This window comes from Gymnodraco acuticeps, unplaced genomic scaffold (assembly GCF_902827175.1).
Source record: "Gymnodraco acuticeps unplaced genomic scaffold, fGymAcu1.1, whole genome shotgun sequence".
Lineage (NCBI taxonomy): Eukaryota > Metazoa > Chordata > Actinopteri > Perciformes > Bathydraconidae > Gymnodraco > Gymnodraco acuticeps.
The window spans coordinates 85506-97597 of NW_022991334.1; the positions used below are offsets into that span (position 1 = coordinate 85506).

Sequence of the window (12092 nt, forward strand, 5' to 3'; positions counted from 1 at the left end):
TACTTCCCCCTCTACTGCTTATACCTTCATATTCATAGTATTTGTACACATCAATAATAATAATAATAATAAAGCTTTACTTATATCGCACTTTTCATACAGCTCAAAGTGCTTTGCAAAATGACACTTCACAAGTTAAAAACAAACAACATGAAATTCCCCTTAGATTATTTGTTAAGAATTTTAAAAGGTACATGCAGCAAAATATATATCAGATTAATAGACACAAGGAGGTAAAAGGTATGATACTAATAAATAATGGTTTCTCTCTGACAGATAAGACACAAGACACCTGAGTCGATGCAACAATATAACATATAAAACCCCATAAAACAAAGTCATCTATTTACTTCAGTATGGAAGATGCAGGACCTTTATCAGTACTTTTACTAATCTAAATACTTCCCCCTCTACTGCTTCTACCTTCATATGTATAGTATTTGTACACATCTATGTACTACAACACCTCGGGCCTCCGTCAGAGAAACGTCTCTGTTTCAATCTGCTGTCCTGCAAAAAATCCACTTCATTACCATAACAATTTTAACTGCGAGGGTGGAAGCAAAGTGAGGTGGGAACAATCGTATTGTTTCTCACCCCCCACTCTCTCTCTCTCTCTCTCTGTCTTTTTGTCATTGGCAGCCCACTCGGACCCCGGGTGATGATGACCCTTTCCGGGGGCGAGGCAGGAACCGGGTGACTCTGCGCTCGCACCGTCAAACGCTCCAGAAGCTTCTCTGGTCGTATCCTTTTTCTGTTTCTCCCTCCATCTCTCAGGAGAGCCGAGGAGGAGGACGCCCGACGCACGATTCCTCTCCCTAAAGTGAGTTTCTTCTTTAGTCAAATAAGTGTGGGCAAGCAGAAGGGTCACCTGCAGGTATTTAGGGGGGTTTTTGCATAGTTTATTGAACACTTTAGCACATAAATAACCTCTTATATGTATTGAAAGTACATATCATGTTAAAGTGGCGTCACAAAGATGGGACATTGAAGCTTTTCAGGGTTTTATTTGGGTTCATTTGGATGGTTCTGTGTCTCCAGACGCTCAACTTTAACAGCTCTTTCTTGCTTTTTATGTTTACATGAGTTAGTATGAGACGATGAATGTGTTTGTGTGTGATTAAGATGAAGAGCTAAAAGAGCTTGAAACTGATTTCACACTTTAGTTTTCTAAGATAACTAGTTTTCTGAGGGGAAATATTGCTCACATTTAGGGACAAAAATGTTATTTTGATCAACGTTTTCCTCTGCTTTATAGCATATGGTGCTCCTGTGTAGCTCAAGTGAGTTTTCTGGGAGACATATACGTCATAGCTAAAGTGTAAAGTGGCCTTGAGTAGGTTAGTTGTGTTTTGTAGAGTCGATGCCACTTTTTATAAGCAATTGAAGCTATTTGATGATATTGGGATTTGGCGATGAGTTGATGAAGAAAAATGTGCAATGTTTTGATATTTGATGAATGTTTTCAGGCATTCTGTCGAGGAAAACTACATAGCTTCTCTAAAGACCCAGCTTTCATTACATTTCAAGTTTTGTACTGTGAGATAAATATATTTGCTTTTTGTTGGTGCTACACTGAAAAAACTAGGACAATAATCAGTTGTATTTATAATGAAAGAACTATCAAATCCTTACTGTGATGGTTGGATGAAAGACTTCATTGGGAAATGTTATAATAAATGTAGAGGCTTGGAACGTCTGCACATTTCCGGTTTAGCTGCATTAAAAGTGCTTTAATTTCTATTCTTAGAAAGCTGTACACAACTTTGGTTTGTTCCTCAGCAACCGGACAATATATACGTGTTAAAATGATCCTCTAGTCCAGGGGTGTCAGACTCAAATACACAGTGGGCCAAAATGTAAAAACCGGTACTAGTGGAGAGCCGGACTGATTCAATGTTTATTGCAGAACGTATTGAAATGAACTTATTGCACATATTAAACCTGGAACTAACAAAGCTTAAATGATTGCCTATAAAAACAACATTAAACATTAAATAATCAGGTGCATTCATTTCTTATGGCTCTATCTGCAGCTTTCCAGAGTCATTTCTTATGATTACATTTTCCCACAGGCCAACAACAGCTTCAACAAAACTATTTCCCTCAAAGAACAAACCAAACATGCCCTGTTGTCCTGAGAGAGAAAGTGCAGAAGGAAACATCCATTGAACTCAGTGCTGCTCTGTGATGCTAGCTCAGATACTTGGCATCTCATCTTGGGTGCAAGGTCATCAATGTTTGGGCTCAGGCTCTGAGCGGAGGAGACCCTCAGGATGGAGTGAAGGTGTGCCTGCAATATACCGGCGGGCCAGATCTAATAGGAATTAGAAATTATCCTGCGGGCCGAAATTAAATCCACCAAGGGCCTGATTTGGCCCCCGGGCCTTGAGTTTGACACATGTGCTCAATTGGACAAAGCCAAAAGATCTAGTTTGAAATGCTGTATTACACAGACAATATCATTTTGTTTTATCTTGTCAGGTGTTTGTAAAAGCTCTTTGGAAGATGCTTCATTTGAAAAGTGATGTCTTCAGCATCAGGAATAAGCTTGAATTCGAACATACTCTTTGAAAAAAGCTTGACTTTCATGTCATTTCATGAACTTAACAATATATTGTAATGTTTCAAATTACTACAATAACAAAGAAGTTAATATGGCCAGCTGGGAAAATAAACTTTGTACATTGATTGCTACATGAAAGCCTTTATTTTCAATCATAATAGCAATTAGGGCTTATAGGCTGCACGGTTAAGATACCTTGTAAGACTTTAAAAGCATTTGAATTTTACTCCTAAAAAGCTTCACAAACCTGTTTTGTGCTTCTGCAACCAGACAATGAAAATGTCAAAGATGTTGTGAATGAGTCTGAGTTTGAAATGCAACTTATTCTGGACGTATGCCCTACATGTTTCTCTGGCCTCAGATGTGCTCCTGCAGAAAGCTAATTATCCTCGTGTGATATCGCGGGACAAGCTATAACTGAGAGAAACTGAAGCAGCCTTTCTCTCCGCTCCACGCTCTTTTGGCGGCCTGTCTATTATCCGACACTCAGCAGTCAATACATTTCCCATGAATAAGCAATGGCTCCTATTGACGGCTTGGTTAGAAAGGGTTCAACGAAGAAAACTCCCAGAAACCCCCTCCCAAAACCTGACTCATCTGCAGGTCGATCAAACATCTAGAGAGAGTCACCTTCAAATGAAATGTCATTTTAAGAGCGGAGTAACATGGCGCTTTATTTATTATTTAAAAACCTAAATGTCATCATACTTATAGAAATCAGAATCCTTTGTGTCTCGCCGAGGAAATTGGGTTTTGTAAATAACAGAAATAAAGCCATGTTGGTGGGAGTATGGCACAATGAAATAATTGTACAGTTAAGTATTGTCTGTATTGCACGGTGTAAAGGATTACCAGGTACTTTCAGGCCTCGTCACACTAAATATCATAATAGTATTTCATAATCAAACTCTTGAATGAAACTCACTCTTGTTCCGTCTCTTCTCTAAATGAGTCGTACGGCATTTAGTAAAGAAAAAACACCTTCAGTTCAAGATGATTTATGTTGTATTTAAAGTCTGTTGATGATAACCCTGCATCTCTAAGAGGACGGGGATTTCTTTGTTGTTGAAATATCTATGAAGAAAGATCAGGCTCTGGGTTCATGTTTTATTTGTGACGTCCTTTTTAAACATAAATGAATTGAGTGATCGAGAAAATGAGGAAGTAATATCCCAGAACATGAAGATAATTACTGATTGTTGGATAAAGGAGTTATTTCTGACATTGCTTGGAGAAGCGCAATGTTGAACACGTGGCTGATAAAAGCCCCGTTGCTTCTGTCAAACAAACTCACGTGAGCAAATGAGCATGGATACAATCTGGTTTAAAACACATACAATGCACTTTGTTGGAACTTAAAATAACCAACGTAAGACTTGAACGTACAAAAGAAATGCCATGTTTGTTAGGATTCGTAAACTCTCAGATTTGGTGTTACACAAATACTCTTATCGAGTCTTAAGAAGTGCAACATGGATTACTGAGCAGAGCAGCTAGCAGAAGATAGTATTACACAAACGGGCAAAACGGTGTCAAATATGTTAAAAGTTTGAGGTACAGATTTTAAAATGTCTTCATCAGGAAAGCAGAAAAAAGCCACTTTTGTTATTCCTCCAGTGTGTCTGATGCTACAAGAGTGAGGTGTCAGTACGTCTCACAATTTCTGGCAATGGTAAGAGGTAAGTCTAACTACACGTTATTAAGTACTGACAAAAATGCATTTCTCGAGTCTTAAGAAGTGCAATAAAACATGGATTACTGTGTAAAGAAGCTAGCAGTTAGCATTAGGCAAACGTTCAGGTCTTTGTGATATATGTTGGGAGATAAGGCACAACTTTGTCCTTATATGGAGGCAGAAAAATCCACTTATTGTTTTGTTACTACTTAAGTATATTTGATGCTACAAAAGTGAGGTGTCAGAAGATCTTTACATCACATGTTTGGCCCTTAAAAAGGCAACATGAACAACCAAAGTCTGCAGAGTACAGAAACAGGCCTGTGTTGAAGACAAAGGGAGGCTGAGGCAGATACCTTCAATTGTCTGGACGACAGAAAAAGCATTTTGTTTTGTTACTGCTTCAGTATTTTTGATGCTTCAAAGTGAGGTGTCAATGCGGGGTCACGAAGGTCACGCAGCAGAAGAAGCCTCTGACGTACGGAGAGAGAAGTGGCAGAAGAGAAGTGGTTTTGTTTTCTTTTTCGATTCTAATAATGTAAAAGAGGACGGCAGGCGGTGAGCAGGCCGGCCCGAGCATCGTTTGAGGACGAAGACAAAGATCTATATTAACAAAAACTGCAGATGACAGATGATTAATCGGCGTGGTGGGGTCTGCCGTCGCCCGGACCCCCGGCTGACACCCCGAGCCTCCAAACACAAAACCAGAAACCCCCCAGAGCCTCGGCGGCCCGGAGCAGCGTGGGCGAAGGGTGGAAGCAGGGCACGGTGTGGGTGTGTGGTGTGTGTGTGGTGTGTGTGTGGTGTGTGTGGGTGTGTGTGTGTGTGTGGGTGTGTGTGTGTGGTGTGTGTGTGTGAGAGAGAGTGTGTGGTGTGTGTGAGAGTGTGTGTGTGTGTGTGAGAGTGTGTCTGTGTGTGTGTGAGAGTGTGTGTGTGTGTGTGTGTGAGAGTGGTGTGTGTGTGTGTGTGTGTGTGTGTGTGTGTGTGTGTGTGTGTGTGTGTGTGTGTGTGTGTGTGTGTGTGTGTGTGTGTGTGTGAGAGAGAGAGTGTGGGTGGGTTTGTGTGTGTTTGTTTGTTGGACAGATTTTGACAGAGAAATAGCGTTGGTGTTGGTGTGTGTATTTGTAACAGAGAAAAGAAAAACAAGTAAAGTATGTTTGCATAGATGTGTGTGTGTTTGGGTAAGTCAAAGTGTACATGCTTGTGTGTGTGTGTGTGTGTGGGTGTGTGTGTGTGTGTGTGTGTGTGTGTGTGTGTGTGTGTGTGTGTGTGTGTTCTTGAGAAAGTGAGTGTGTTTTGGTTCTCGGCCTGTTTTTTGCTGTGTTTGTGTGGAGAGGAAAAAGAAAGGGTGTGTTTGACGGTTTTGATGGGTAAAGTGTGTTTGTGCTGATGTGTGTGAGTTACAGTGAAAATAAGTCAAAGTGTGTATCTTTGTGTGAGGTGTGTGTGTGTGTGTGTGTGTGTGTGTGTGTGTGTGTGTGTGTGTGTGTGTGTGTGTGTCTCTGTTTGTTTGACAGATTTTGACAAAGAAAGTGTGTGTGTACATTTGTTACAGAGAAAAAACAAGTGAAAGTGTCTATGTCATCGTGTGCATGCATGTGTGTGTAGGAGCGTGTCTGTTTGTGAGAAAGTGTGTGTCTGCTGCTTAAGTGTGTGTATTTGGTTTCTTAGTTTGTTTATTGCATTGTGTGAGTTTGTATGTGTGTGTGGGTGGATTTGCAAATGAACTCAAAGTGTGTTACAGAGTATTTAGACAAGTGAAAGTGTGTTTTTGTGCGTGTGTGTGTGTGTTGATTGGAAAGTGTGTGTATTTCCTTAGTGTGTGCATTTTGTTTCTCATTCTCTTCGTAGCAGAGTGTGTGTGTTTGTGTGTGTGTGTGTGTGTGTATGTGTATCGGCCAAACCCCCATCTGCCACAGGGTGGGCGGCTCGCCACACAACGACAATACACACACACATTTTTGAAAGTGTGGGCGTTCAAAAGGCATGAGGAGCTGTTCGCTGTGTGTGTGTGTTTGTATGTGTGTGTGTGTGTGTGTGTGTTTGTCCGTGTGCAGCAGAAGGCTTCGTCTTCATCAAACAGATTTAAATCCGTCCTGTTTACTGTTTAACATCCAAAGGGATCACGATTTGCTTTCTGTTTGAGGTAGAATCTGTAACATTTCCAACACGTGAATTCAAACACAACCTTATTTGTTATTGGTTACGTTAAGGAAAACGTGGTTTTGAGTAAAGTGAGTGGGGTTGTGAGACACAGGTCAAGAATTATACGTGAAAAAGTTGACATTTTGGCTTAATGGGATACGAACATGGATGTATAGATAGTCATTTTTTCATATTAAGGCAAAAAAAGCCACTTATTGTTTTGTTACTAAGTATTTTTGATGCTCCCAAAGTGTCAGAACTTCATCTCACATTTCTGGCCCTTAAAAAGGCCAAATTAACACCCAAAGTCTGCAGAGTACTGAGAAAGGCCTGTGTTGAAGACAATGGGAGGATGAGGCAGATACCTTCACATTTCTTTATTAGAAAGACAGAAAAAAGCATTTTGTTTTGTTACTCCTTCAATATTTTTGATGCTTCAAAGTGAGGTGTCAATCCGGGGTCACGAAGGTCACACAGAAGAAGAAACCTTGACATTTTGGATTAATGGGATACGAACATGGATGTGTAGAAAGTATTTTTAGGCCCATTATGTCACAGACTGACAGAAGTTGTAGTACCACCATTTAGCCACTACAACAATGTCTCCTTAGGATCTTCTGGGTCCCGTGTTTATTTGATCCATCCACCACAACCTCCTCTTATCTGGCTCTCTGACTAAAGGAGCACTTGCTCTGCTCTGAGTCGAATAGGCTGTTACTTATGATTACGATCAATTGCATTGTTGGTAATGTAAGCTGAAGGTTTTAACATAAGATTACAAAACAAATGCAGTCTCTGATTCTGCTGCATTCATTTTGATCACGAGTAGAATACAACACCCTATAGGATTGCAATAAGATGTGTTTGCTCCAGGTTTTGATGAACGCTTTGAAAAAACGTTCACACTGGGGACGTCCTCATTAAAGGGCGGTGCACTTTTTTGGGCCAGTCTGTGCACTCGGAAAAGTGAAAGTGGTCCCTGTTGTGGAGAATTGAATGCAGGTCTATTTGCACTGTTACAGTTTGAAATAGCTGCGGACCAAAGTCTGAACAGGTTTTATTTTTGCACTTACAAAAACTGCTGATCCAAAAATAGACATCAAGAATGACGTAGAGCGATCCAAGGCTGGTGAAAATATCACTAACAAAACACTGACATCTGTCATTTGATGTGATATAATAATGACTAAAATATACTTGTTATGACGGGAAGACGCAGGGAAATAAAATCTTGAGCCATGGCCATTCAAGGTTTCCGTACCTGCCACAATAACAGTCTTAAAGGATGATTTTTGAAAATATAAGGCTTTGAATTCACATGCACAATAGCTAAAGTGCTGTGGACTATGACAATCTTAACTTCCAGGCTTCTGTAACAATGCAAAATAAACTTTATAAGACATAGAAAGACATACAATGGCATTAGTGATGCATGTACAATGCAAGAATAACTAATATTACATGTAAAGTCAGTAACTAACTCATCTTCATATAATTAAACTGTAAATCCATTTTTGAACAGGAGGCAACATCGAGAGCAACCAAATCTCTAATAAAGTAATAAATTAAATCAGATGCTTATTCCCTCACTAATCACCTCATCTATCTCAGGGGCCAACAAAAGGCAGCCTCAGTAATCTGCTCCTGACAGAGGAAACAAATGTGTGTGTGCAGGCAGTGTGTGGGCTCAGCTGGCACCAACACAAAACAATGCAACTCGATTTTACCCGGATACCAGCCATATAGAGCGGGCCAGATCCTCTCACCTCCATGTATGGAGACACTGGGACCGGAATTCCGAGTGATGGAGATCCTAGTTCCTCTCGCTTTACATTAAGCCTGCGAAAAACAAGAAACACCTGTTCGATAAAAGTCCCCCTAAATTCAGATGTTCTGCATGTTTTTTGTCTATTTCAATACACTCCTACATGTTATTTTGTTTCGTCGTCACGGTGAGCTCCACCAGTCCTATTTCTGGAGTTCCCTCTTTTTTTTCAAAACCCAAGTCCATATTTGGTGAATGACGTACCGGGACACCCAGAGATCCCCTTTATAACCAAACATGCATCATCCCGGAGATGTTTCAGAGATGAGAGGCAAAATGTTGCAGGAGGCAAAGCATTGGATTTGAATATTAGTGTGACTCGCCTGATCTACATAATGGCTGCTAGAATAGCGGAGGAAATGTCCGTGTCTTTGAGCAGTTTTGTGGATAACATTAATCTCAAAGATGTTTACACTGCGGAGGGGTCGATGGAGTTTAAAGAGGAGGATGTAGGGGAGGAAGAGGAGGAGGGGGAAAGCGGTAAGGATCTGAGTTTGGATACAACATATAACTCGGATTGCACCGACAATGTAAAGAAAATCAACTGGCTAAACCTTAATTACATTTTAAAACAAATCGCGTTTTTTTGAATGCTTGACAAATTGTGATTGCTTTATCACATTGTGTTTTGCTTATTGATTGATGACATTTTGTTTCGATTCCGTAATTAGGACATGCGTTTTTTGCACCACAAACTGTTCTTACTTCACTGCATAATAACAGCTCATGTCTGGATGTGTTGCTGTTGTTGATGCATGGACATGTTGTGATTTGTATTGTTATTACATCGGCCTGATACTTCTCCTTGCCCAGGTCACTATTGGAAAATAAATGTAATCTCTATGCTGTTTAACTTTTTTTAAAACACGTCAATATGGGGGTGTTTTGTTTGTTAAGTATGCTTGGCTGTAGGTTGGTGTTTACCTAACAAGAATAGCCTGCTTAGTGCTATTGGGGATCCTGAACAAGAGAAATTAACTCATATAAGTGTGAAAAATGAACATTGTGCAATGATTTTTTTCTAACCGGTGGTGTTTTGCTCCATTTTGCAGGTGATCTTCTGTTTGAGGGGAAGAGCACACCGGAGCTGTCTCTGCACGGAGACTTGGCACACTACGTGGCAACTTTACGCACGCACCCCGTGGCGTTGACCGGCAAGTTCTCGGTGGAGTCTCGAGGCTCCGGAGACCCGTGGACACCGGGGGGCGTCATCAACGTGATCAGCGCTGACATCGCTGCCCCGGGGCCGAATACGTGCTCAGAATCGCCAGATATTTACGCAGCGGGGGACGACACCATGGCGCACGGCCAGCCGGACATCAGCCACATGTACGCGCCCCCTCACCACCACCCACACCCCCACCCCCACGCGGGCCCTTCCTACTCCTGCAGCGGGGACATGTACCAGGAACAGCCGGCAGGGGGCTACCTGGCCACATCCACCTGCTCCGTGTCTTACCTCCCGCCCCCAAACTACAGCTCCGTGCCAAAACCGAGTGTGGACGGCACGCTGCTCTCCATCATGCCGGACTACGGAGGTTTCTACCCGCAGAGCTGCCAGAGAGACCTACAGGCGGCTTTCTCTGACAGGAAATCCCTCCCTTATCCTCTGGACTCCCTCAGGGTGCCTCCCCCTCTCACTCCCCTCAACACCATCAGGAACTTTACGCTCGGCGCGCCCTCTATGGCCGCAGATGGCCCCATGGCTGCTGCTTTCCCAAACCACCAGAGCCTCCCTCTCAGACCCATATTGAGACCCAGGAAGTACCCGAACAGACCGAGTAAAACACCCGTGCACCAGAGGCCGTACCCGTGCCCGGCGGAGAGCTGCGACCGCCGGTTCTCCAGGTCTGACGAGCTGAGCCGGCACCTGCGCATCCACACCGGCCACAAGCCCTTCCAGTGCCGCATCTGCATGAGGAACTTCAGCCGCAGCGACCACCTGACCACACACATCCGCACACACACCGGGGAGAAGCCGTTCTCCTGCGACCAGTGCGGGAGGAAGTTCGCCCGCAGCGACGAGAGGCGGAGGCACATGAAGATCCACCTGCGGCAGAGGGAGAAAAAGTCCTCCGCGGCCTGATCCTCGCTGCGCATGCGCAAAGCTGCTGAATGTAAACGTTCTGCTCCTGCTGACACTGTGTGCAAAAAGAGCCCAAATCCTATTTTGTAGACTAAGTTGTTGTTCTCAGAAAAAAGATGGCAGGAATATCTTTGGAAGCCATATCTTTAACAAACATAAGAATCAGGGAGAACCAGAGTTCACTATGATGTTCGTGGTCATGCCTTCAGTATTTATATAAAACACAACTCTTCACTTATCAGTGGTCCAAATTATACACAGAAATGCCCATAAAAACGAAGCTGGTTATTGTAGCGTTGCTTATCTCCTCGATTAATCGTTTGGTCTCAGAAAATAATGAAAAATACCATTTATCAATTATCAAAAGCTGATTATTTATTTTATATTTCTTCTTAATTGTAAGATATGGAGTTTGGCTTGCTTTAGTGCTCCGTTGCAAGGCATTGTGTCTACTACTGTATCTGCTTCATGTTCTCAGGGATTACATTACAATTCAGGCTGCAAACACAGAGTGAAATCCTGCGAGTCAGCTGTCAGTTTACTGCTCAGGTGGTTTGGTTTCTGTAAAATGCACAAAATAGTCTGTTCATTTCAGAAATATACACAAAGATGTTTGGACAGTCACTCAGAGGACATACAATTCCACATGTTTTCCACAGTTATTTAGGATAATCCCATCTCAGCTGTTGTATATCAGCTAAATAATGAATATCTGACGATATTTGGTATTGTTGTGGTGACACTAAATGTGTCTTATGATGCTTATTTATCACACAAAAAATGCATTCCTTATTGTAAGTACTCGTTTTGGAAGCTTTGATATTGACATAAATCGGATGGCAAACACAAATTACTTTCACTATTTTATTAAAGAACTCAATGGCGGGATGCAGCAAAAAGAAGCTTTTTTTAACCTGTTTTTGTAAATTAAATGTTAAAAATAATGATGTTTAATTCACCGGATGAAGAGTTGACTTTGATGTATTACATGCAGCGTATGTTGGGATTTTGAGAGATTGTAGCCGGATAATCAGATGTATTTCTGGTTATATTTTATATTTGTGGATGCGTTCAGTATGCACAGACCTGGGATACTTGTGAAGATTCAAACAGCATTTCTACCTGATGAATGTGAGAGGAAGAAGAAAGAGAGTTACTGGACAAATAAAGGTTGTTGTGTTTTATATTTGATATGCAAACAAGTCGAGCACTAAAGCTTTTATTCTGCTGGACCGATGCTTCTTGTCAATGCAAATAAATGTGGACTTGTCGAGTTGAGGCTCTTTATTTTGTGTTATATATAACGCTTTTTAAAAAATATTTAAACTTCTGATGTTATGGTCACATGTTCTTTCACAGCAGATTTATTTTGGGCCCAAATTTCCATTTTGATAAAATCTTTAAACTCTAATCATACATTTCAAACTCCTGCTGAAGAAGATCATATTACCAAAAGCTGCAGAAAGGTTACTATTTAGAGCAGGGGGGTCAAACTCAAATACACAGTGGGCCAAAATAAAACAATGGGTACTAGTGGAGGGCCGGACTGGTTCAATGTTTATTGCAGAACTTATTGCACATATTAAACCTGGAACTAACAAAGCTTAAATTATTGCCTATAAAAACAACATTAAATAATCAGTTGCATTAATTTCTTATGGCTCTATCTGCAGCTTCTCCAGAGTCATTTCTTATGATTACATTTTTCCACAGGCCAACAACAGCTTCAACAAAACTATTTCCCTCAAAGAACAAACCAAACATGGCCTGTTGTCCTGAGAGAGAAAGTGCAGAA

At 41.5% G+C, this 12092-nt stretch overlaps 1 protein-coding gene across 1 annotated transcript; it reads left to right on the forward strand.

Annotated features, from left to right (window-relative positions):
• The first annotated feature begins 8488 nt into the window (after nt 1-8488).
• Nucleotides 8489-11573, forward strand: LOC117562569 (early growth response protein 2b-like). Its single transcript, XM_034240421.1, has 2 exons — nt 8489-8691; nt 9264-11573. Exons 1-2 carry the CDS (start codon nt 8547-8549, stop codon nt 10295-10297), a joined length of 1179 nt encoding a protein of 392 aa, XP_034096312.1. The 5' UTR covers nt 8489-8546; the 3' UTR covers nt 10298-11573.
• Nucleotides 11574-12092: the final 519 nt, after the last annotated feature.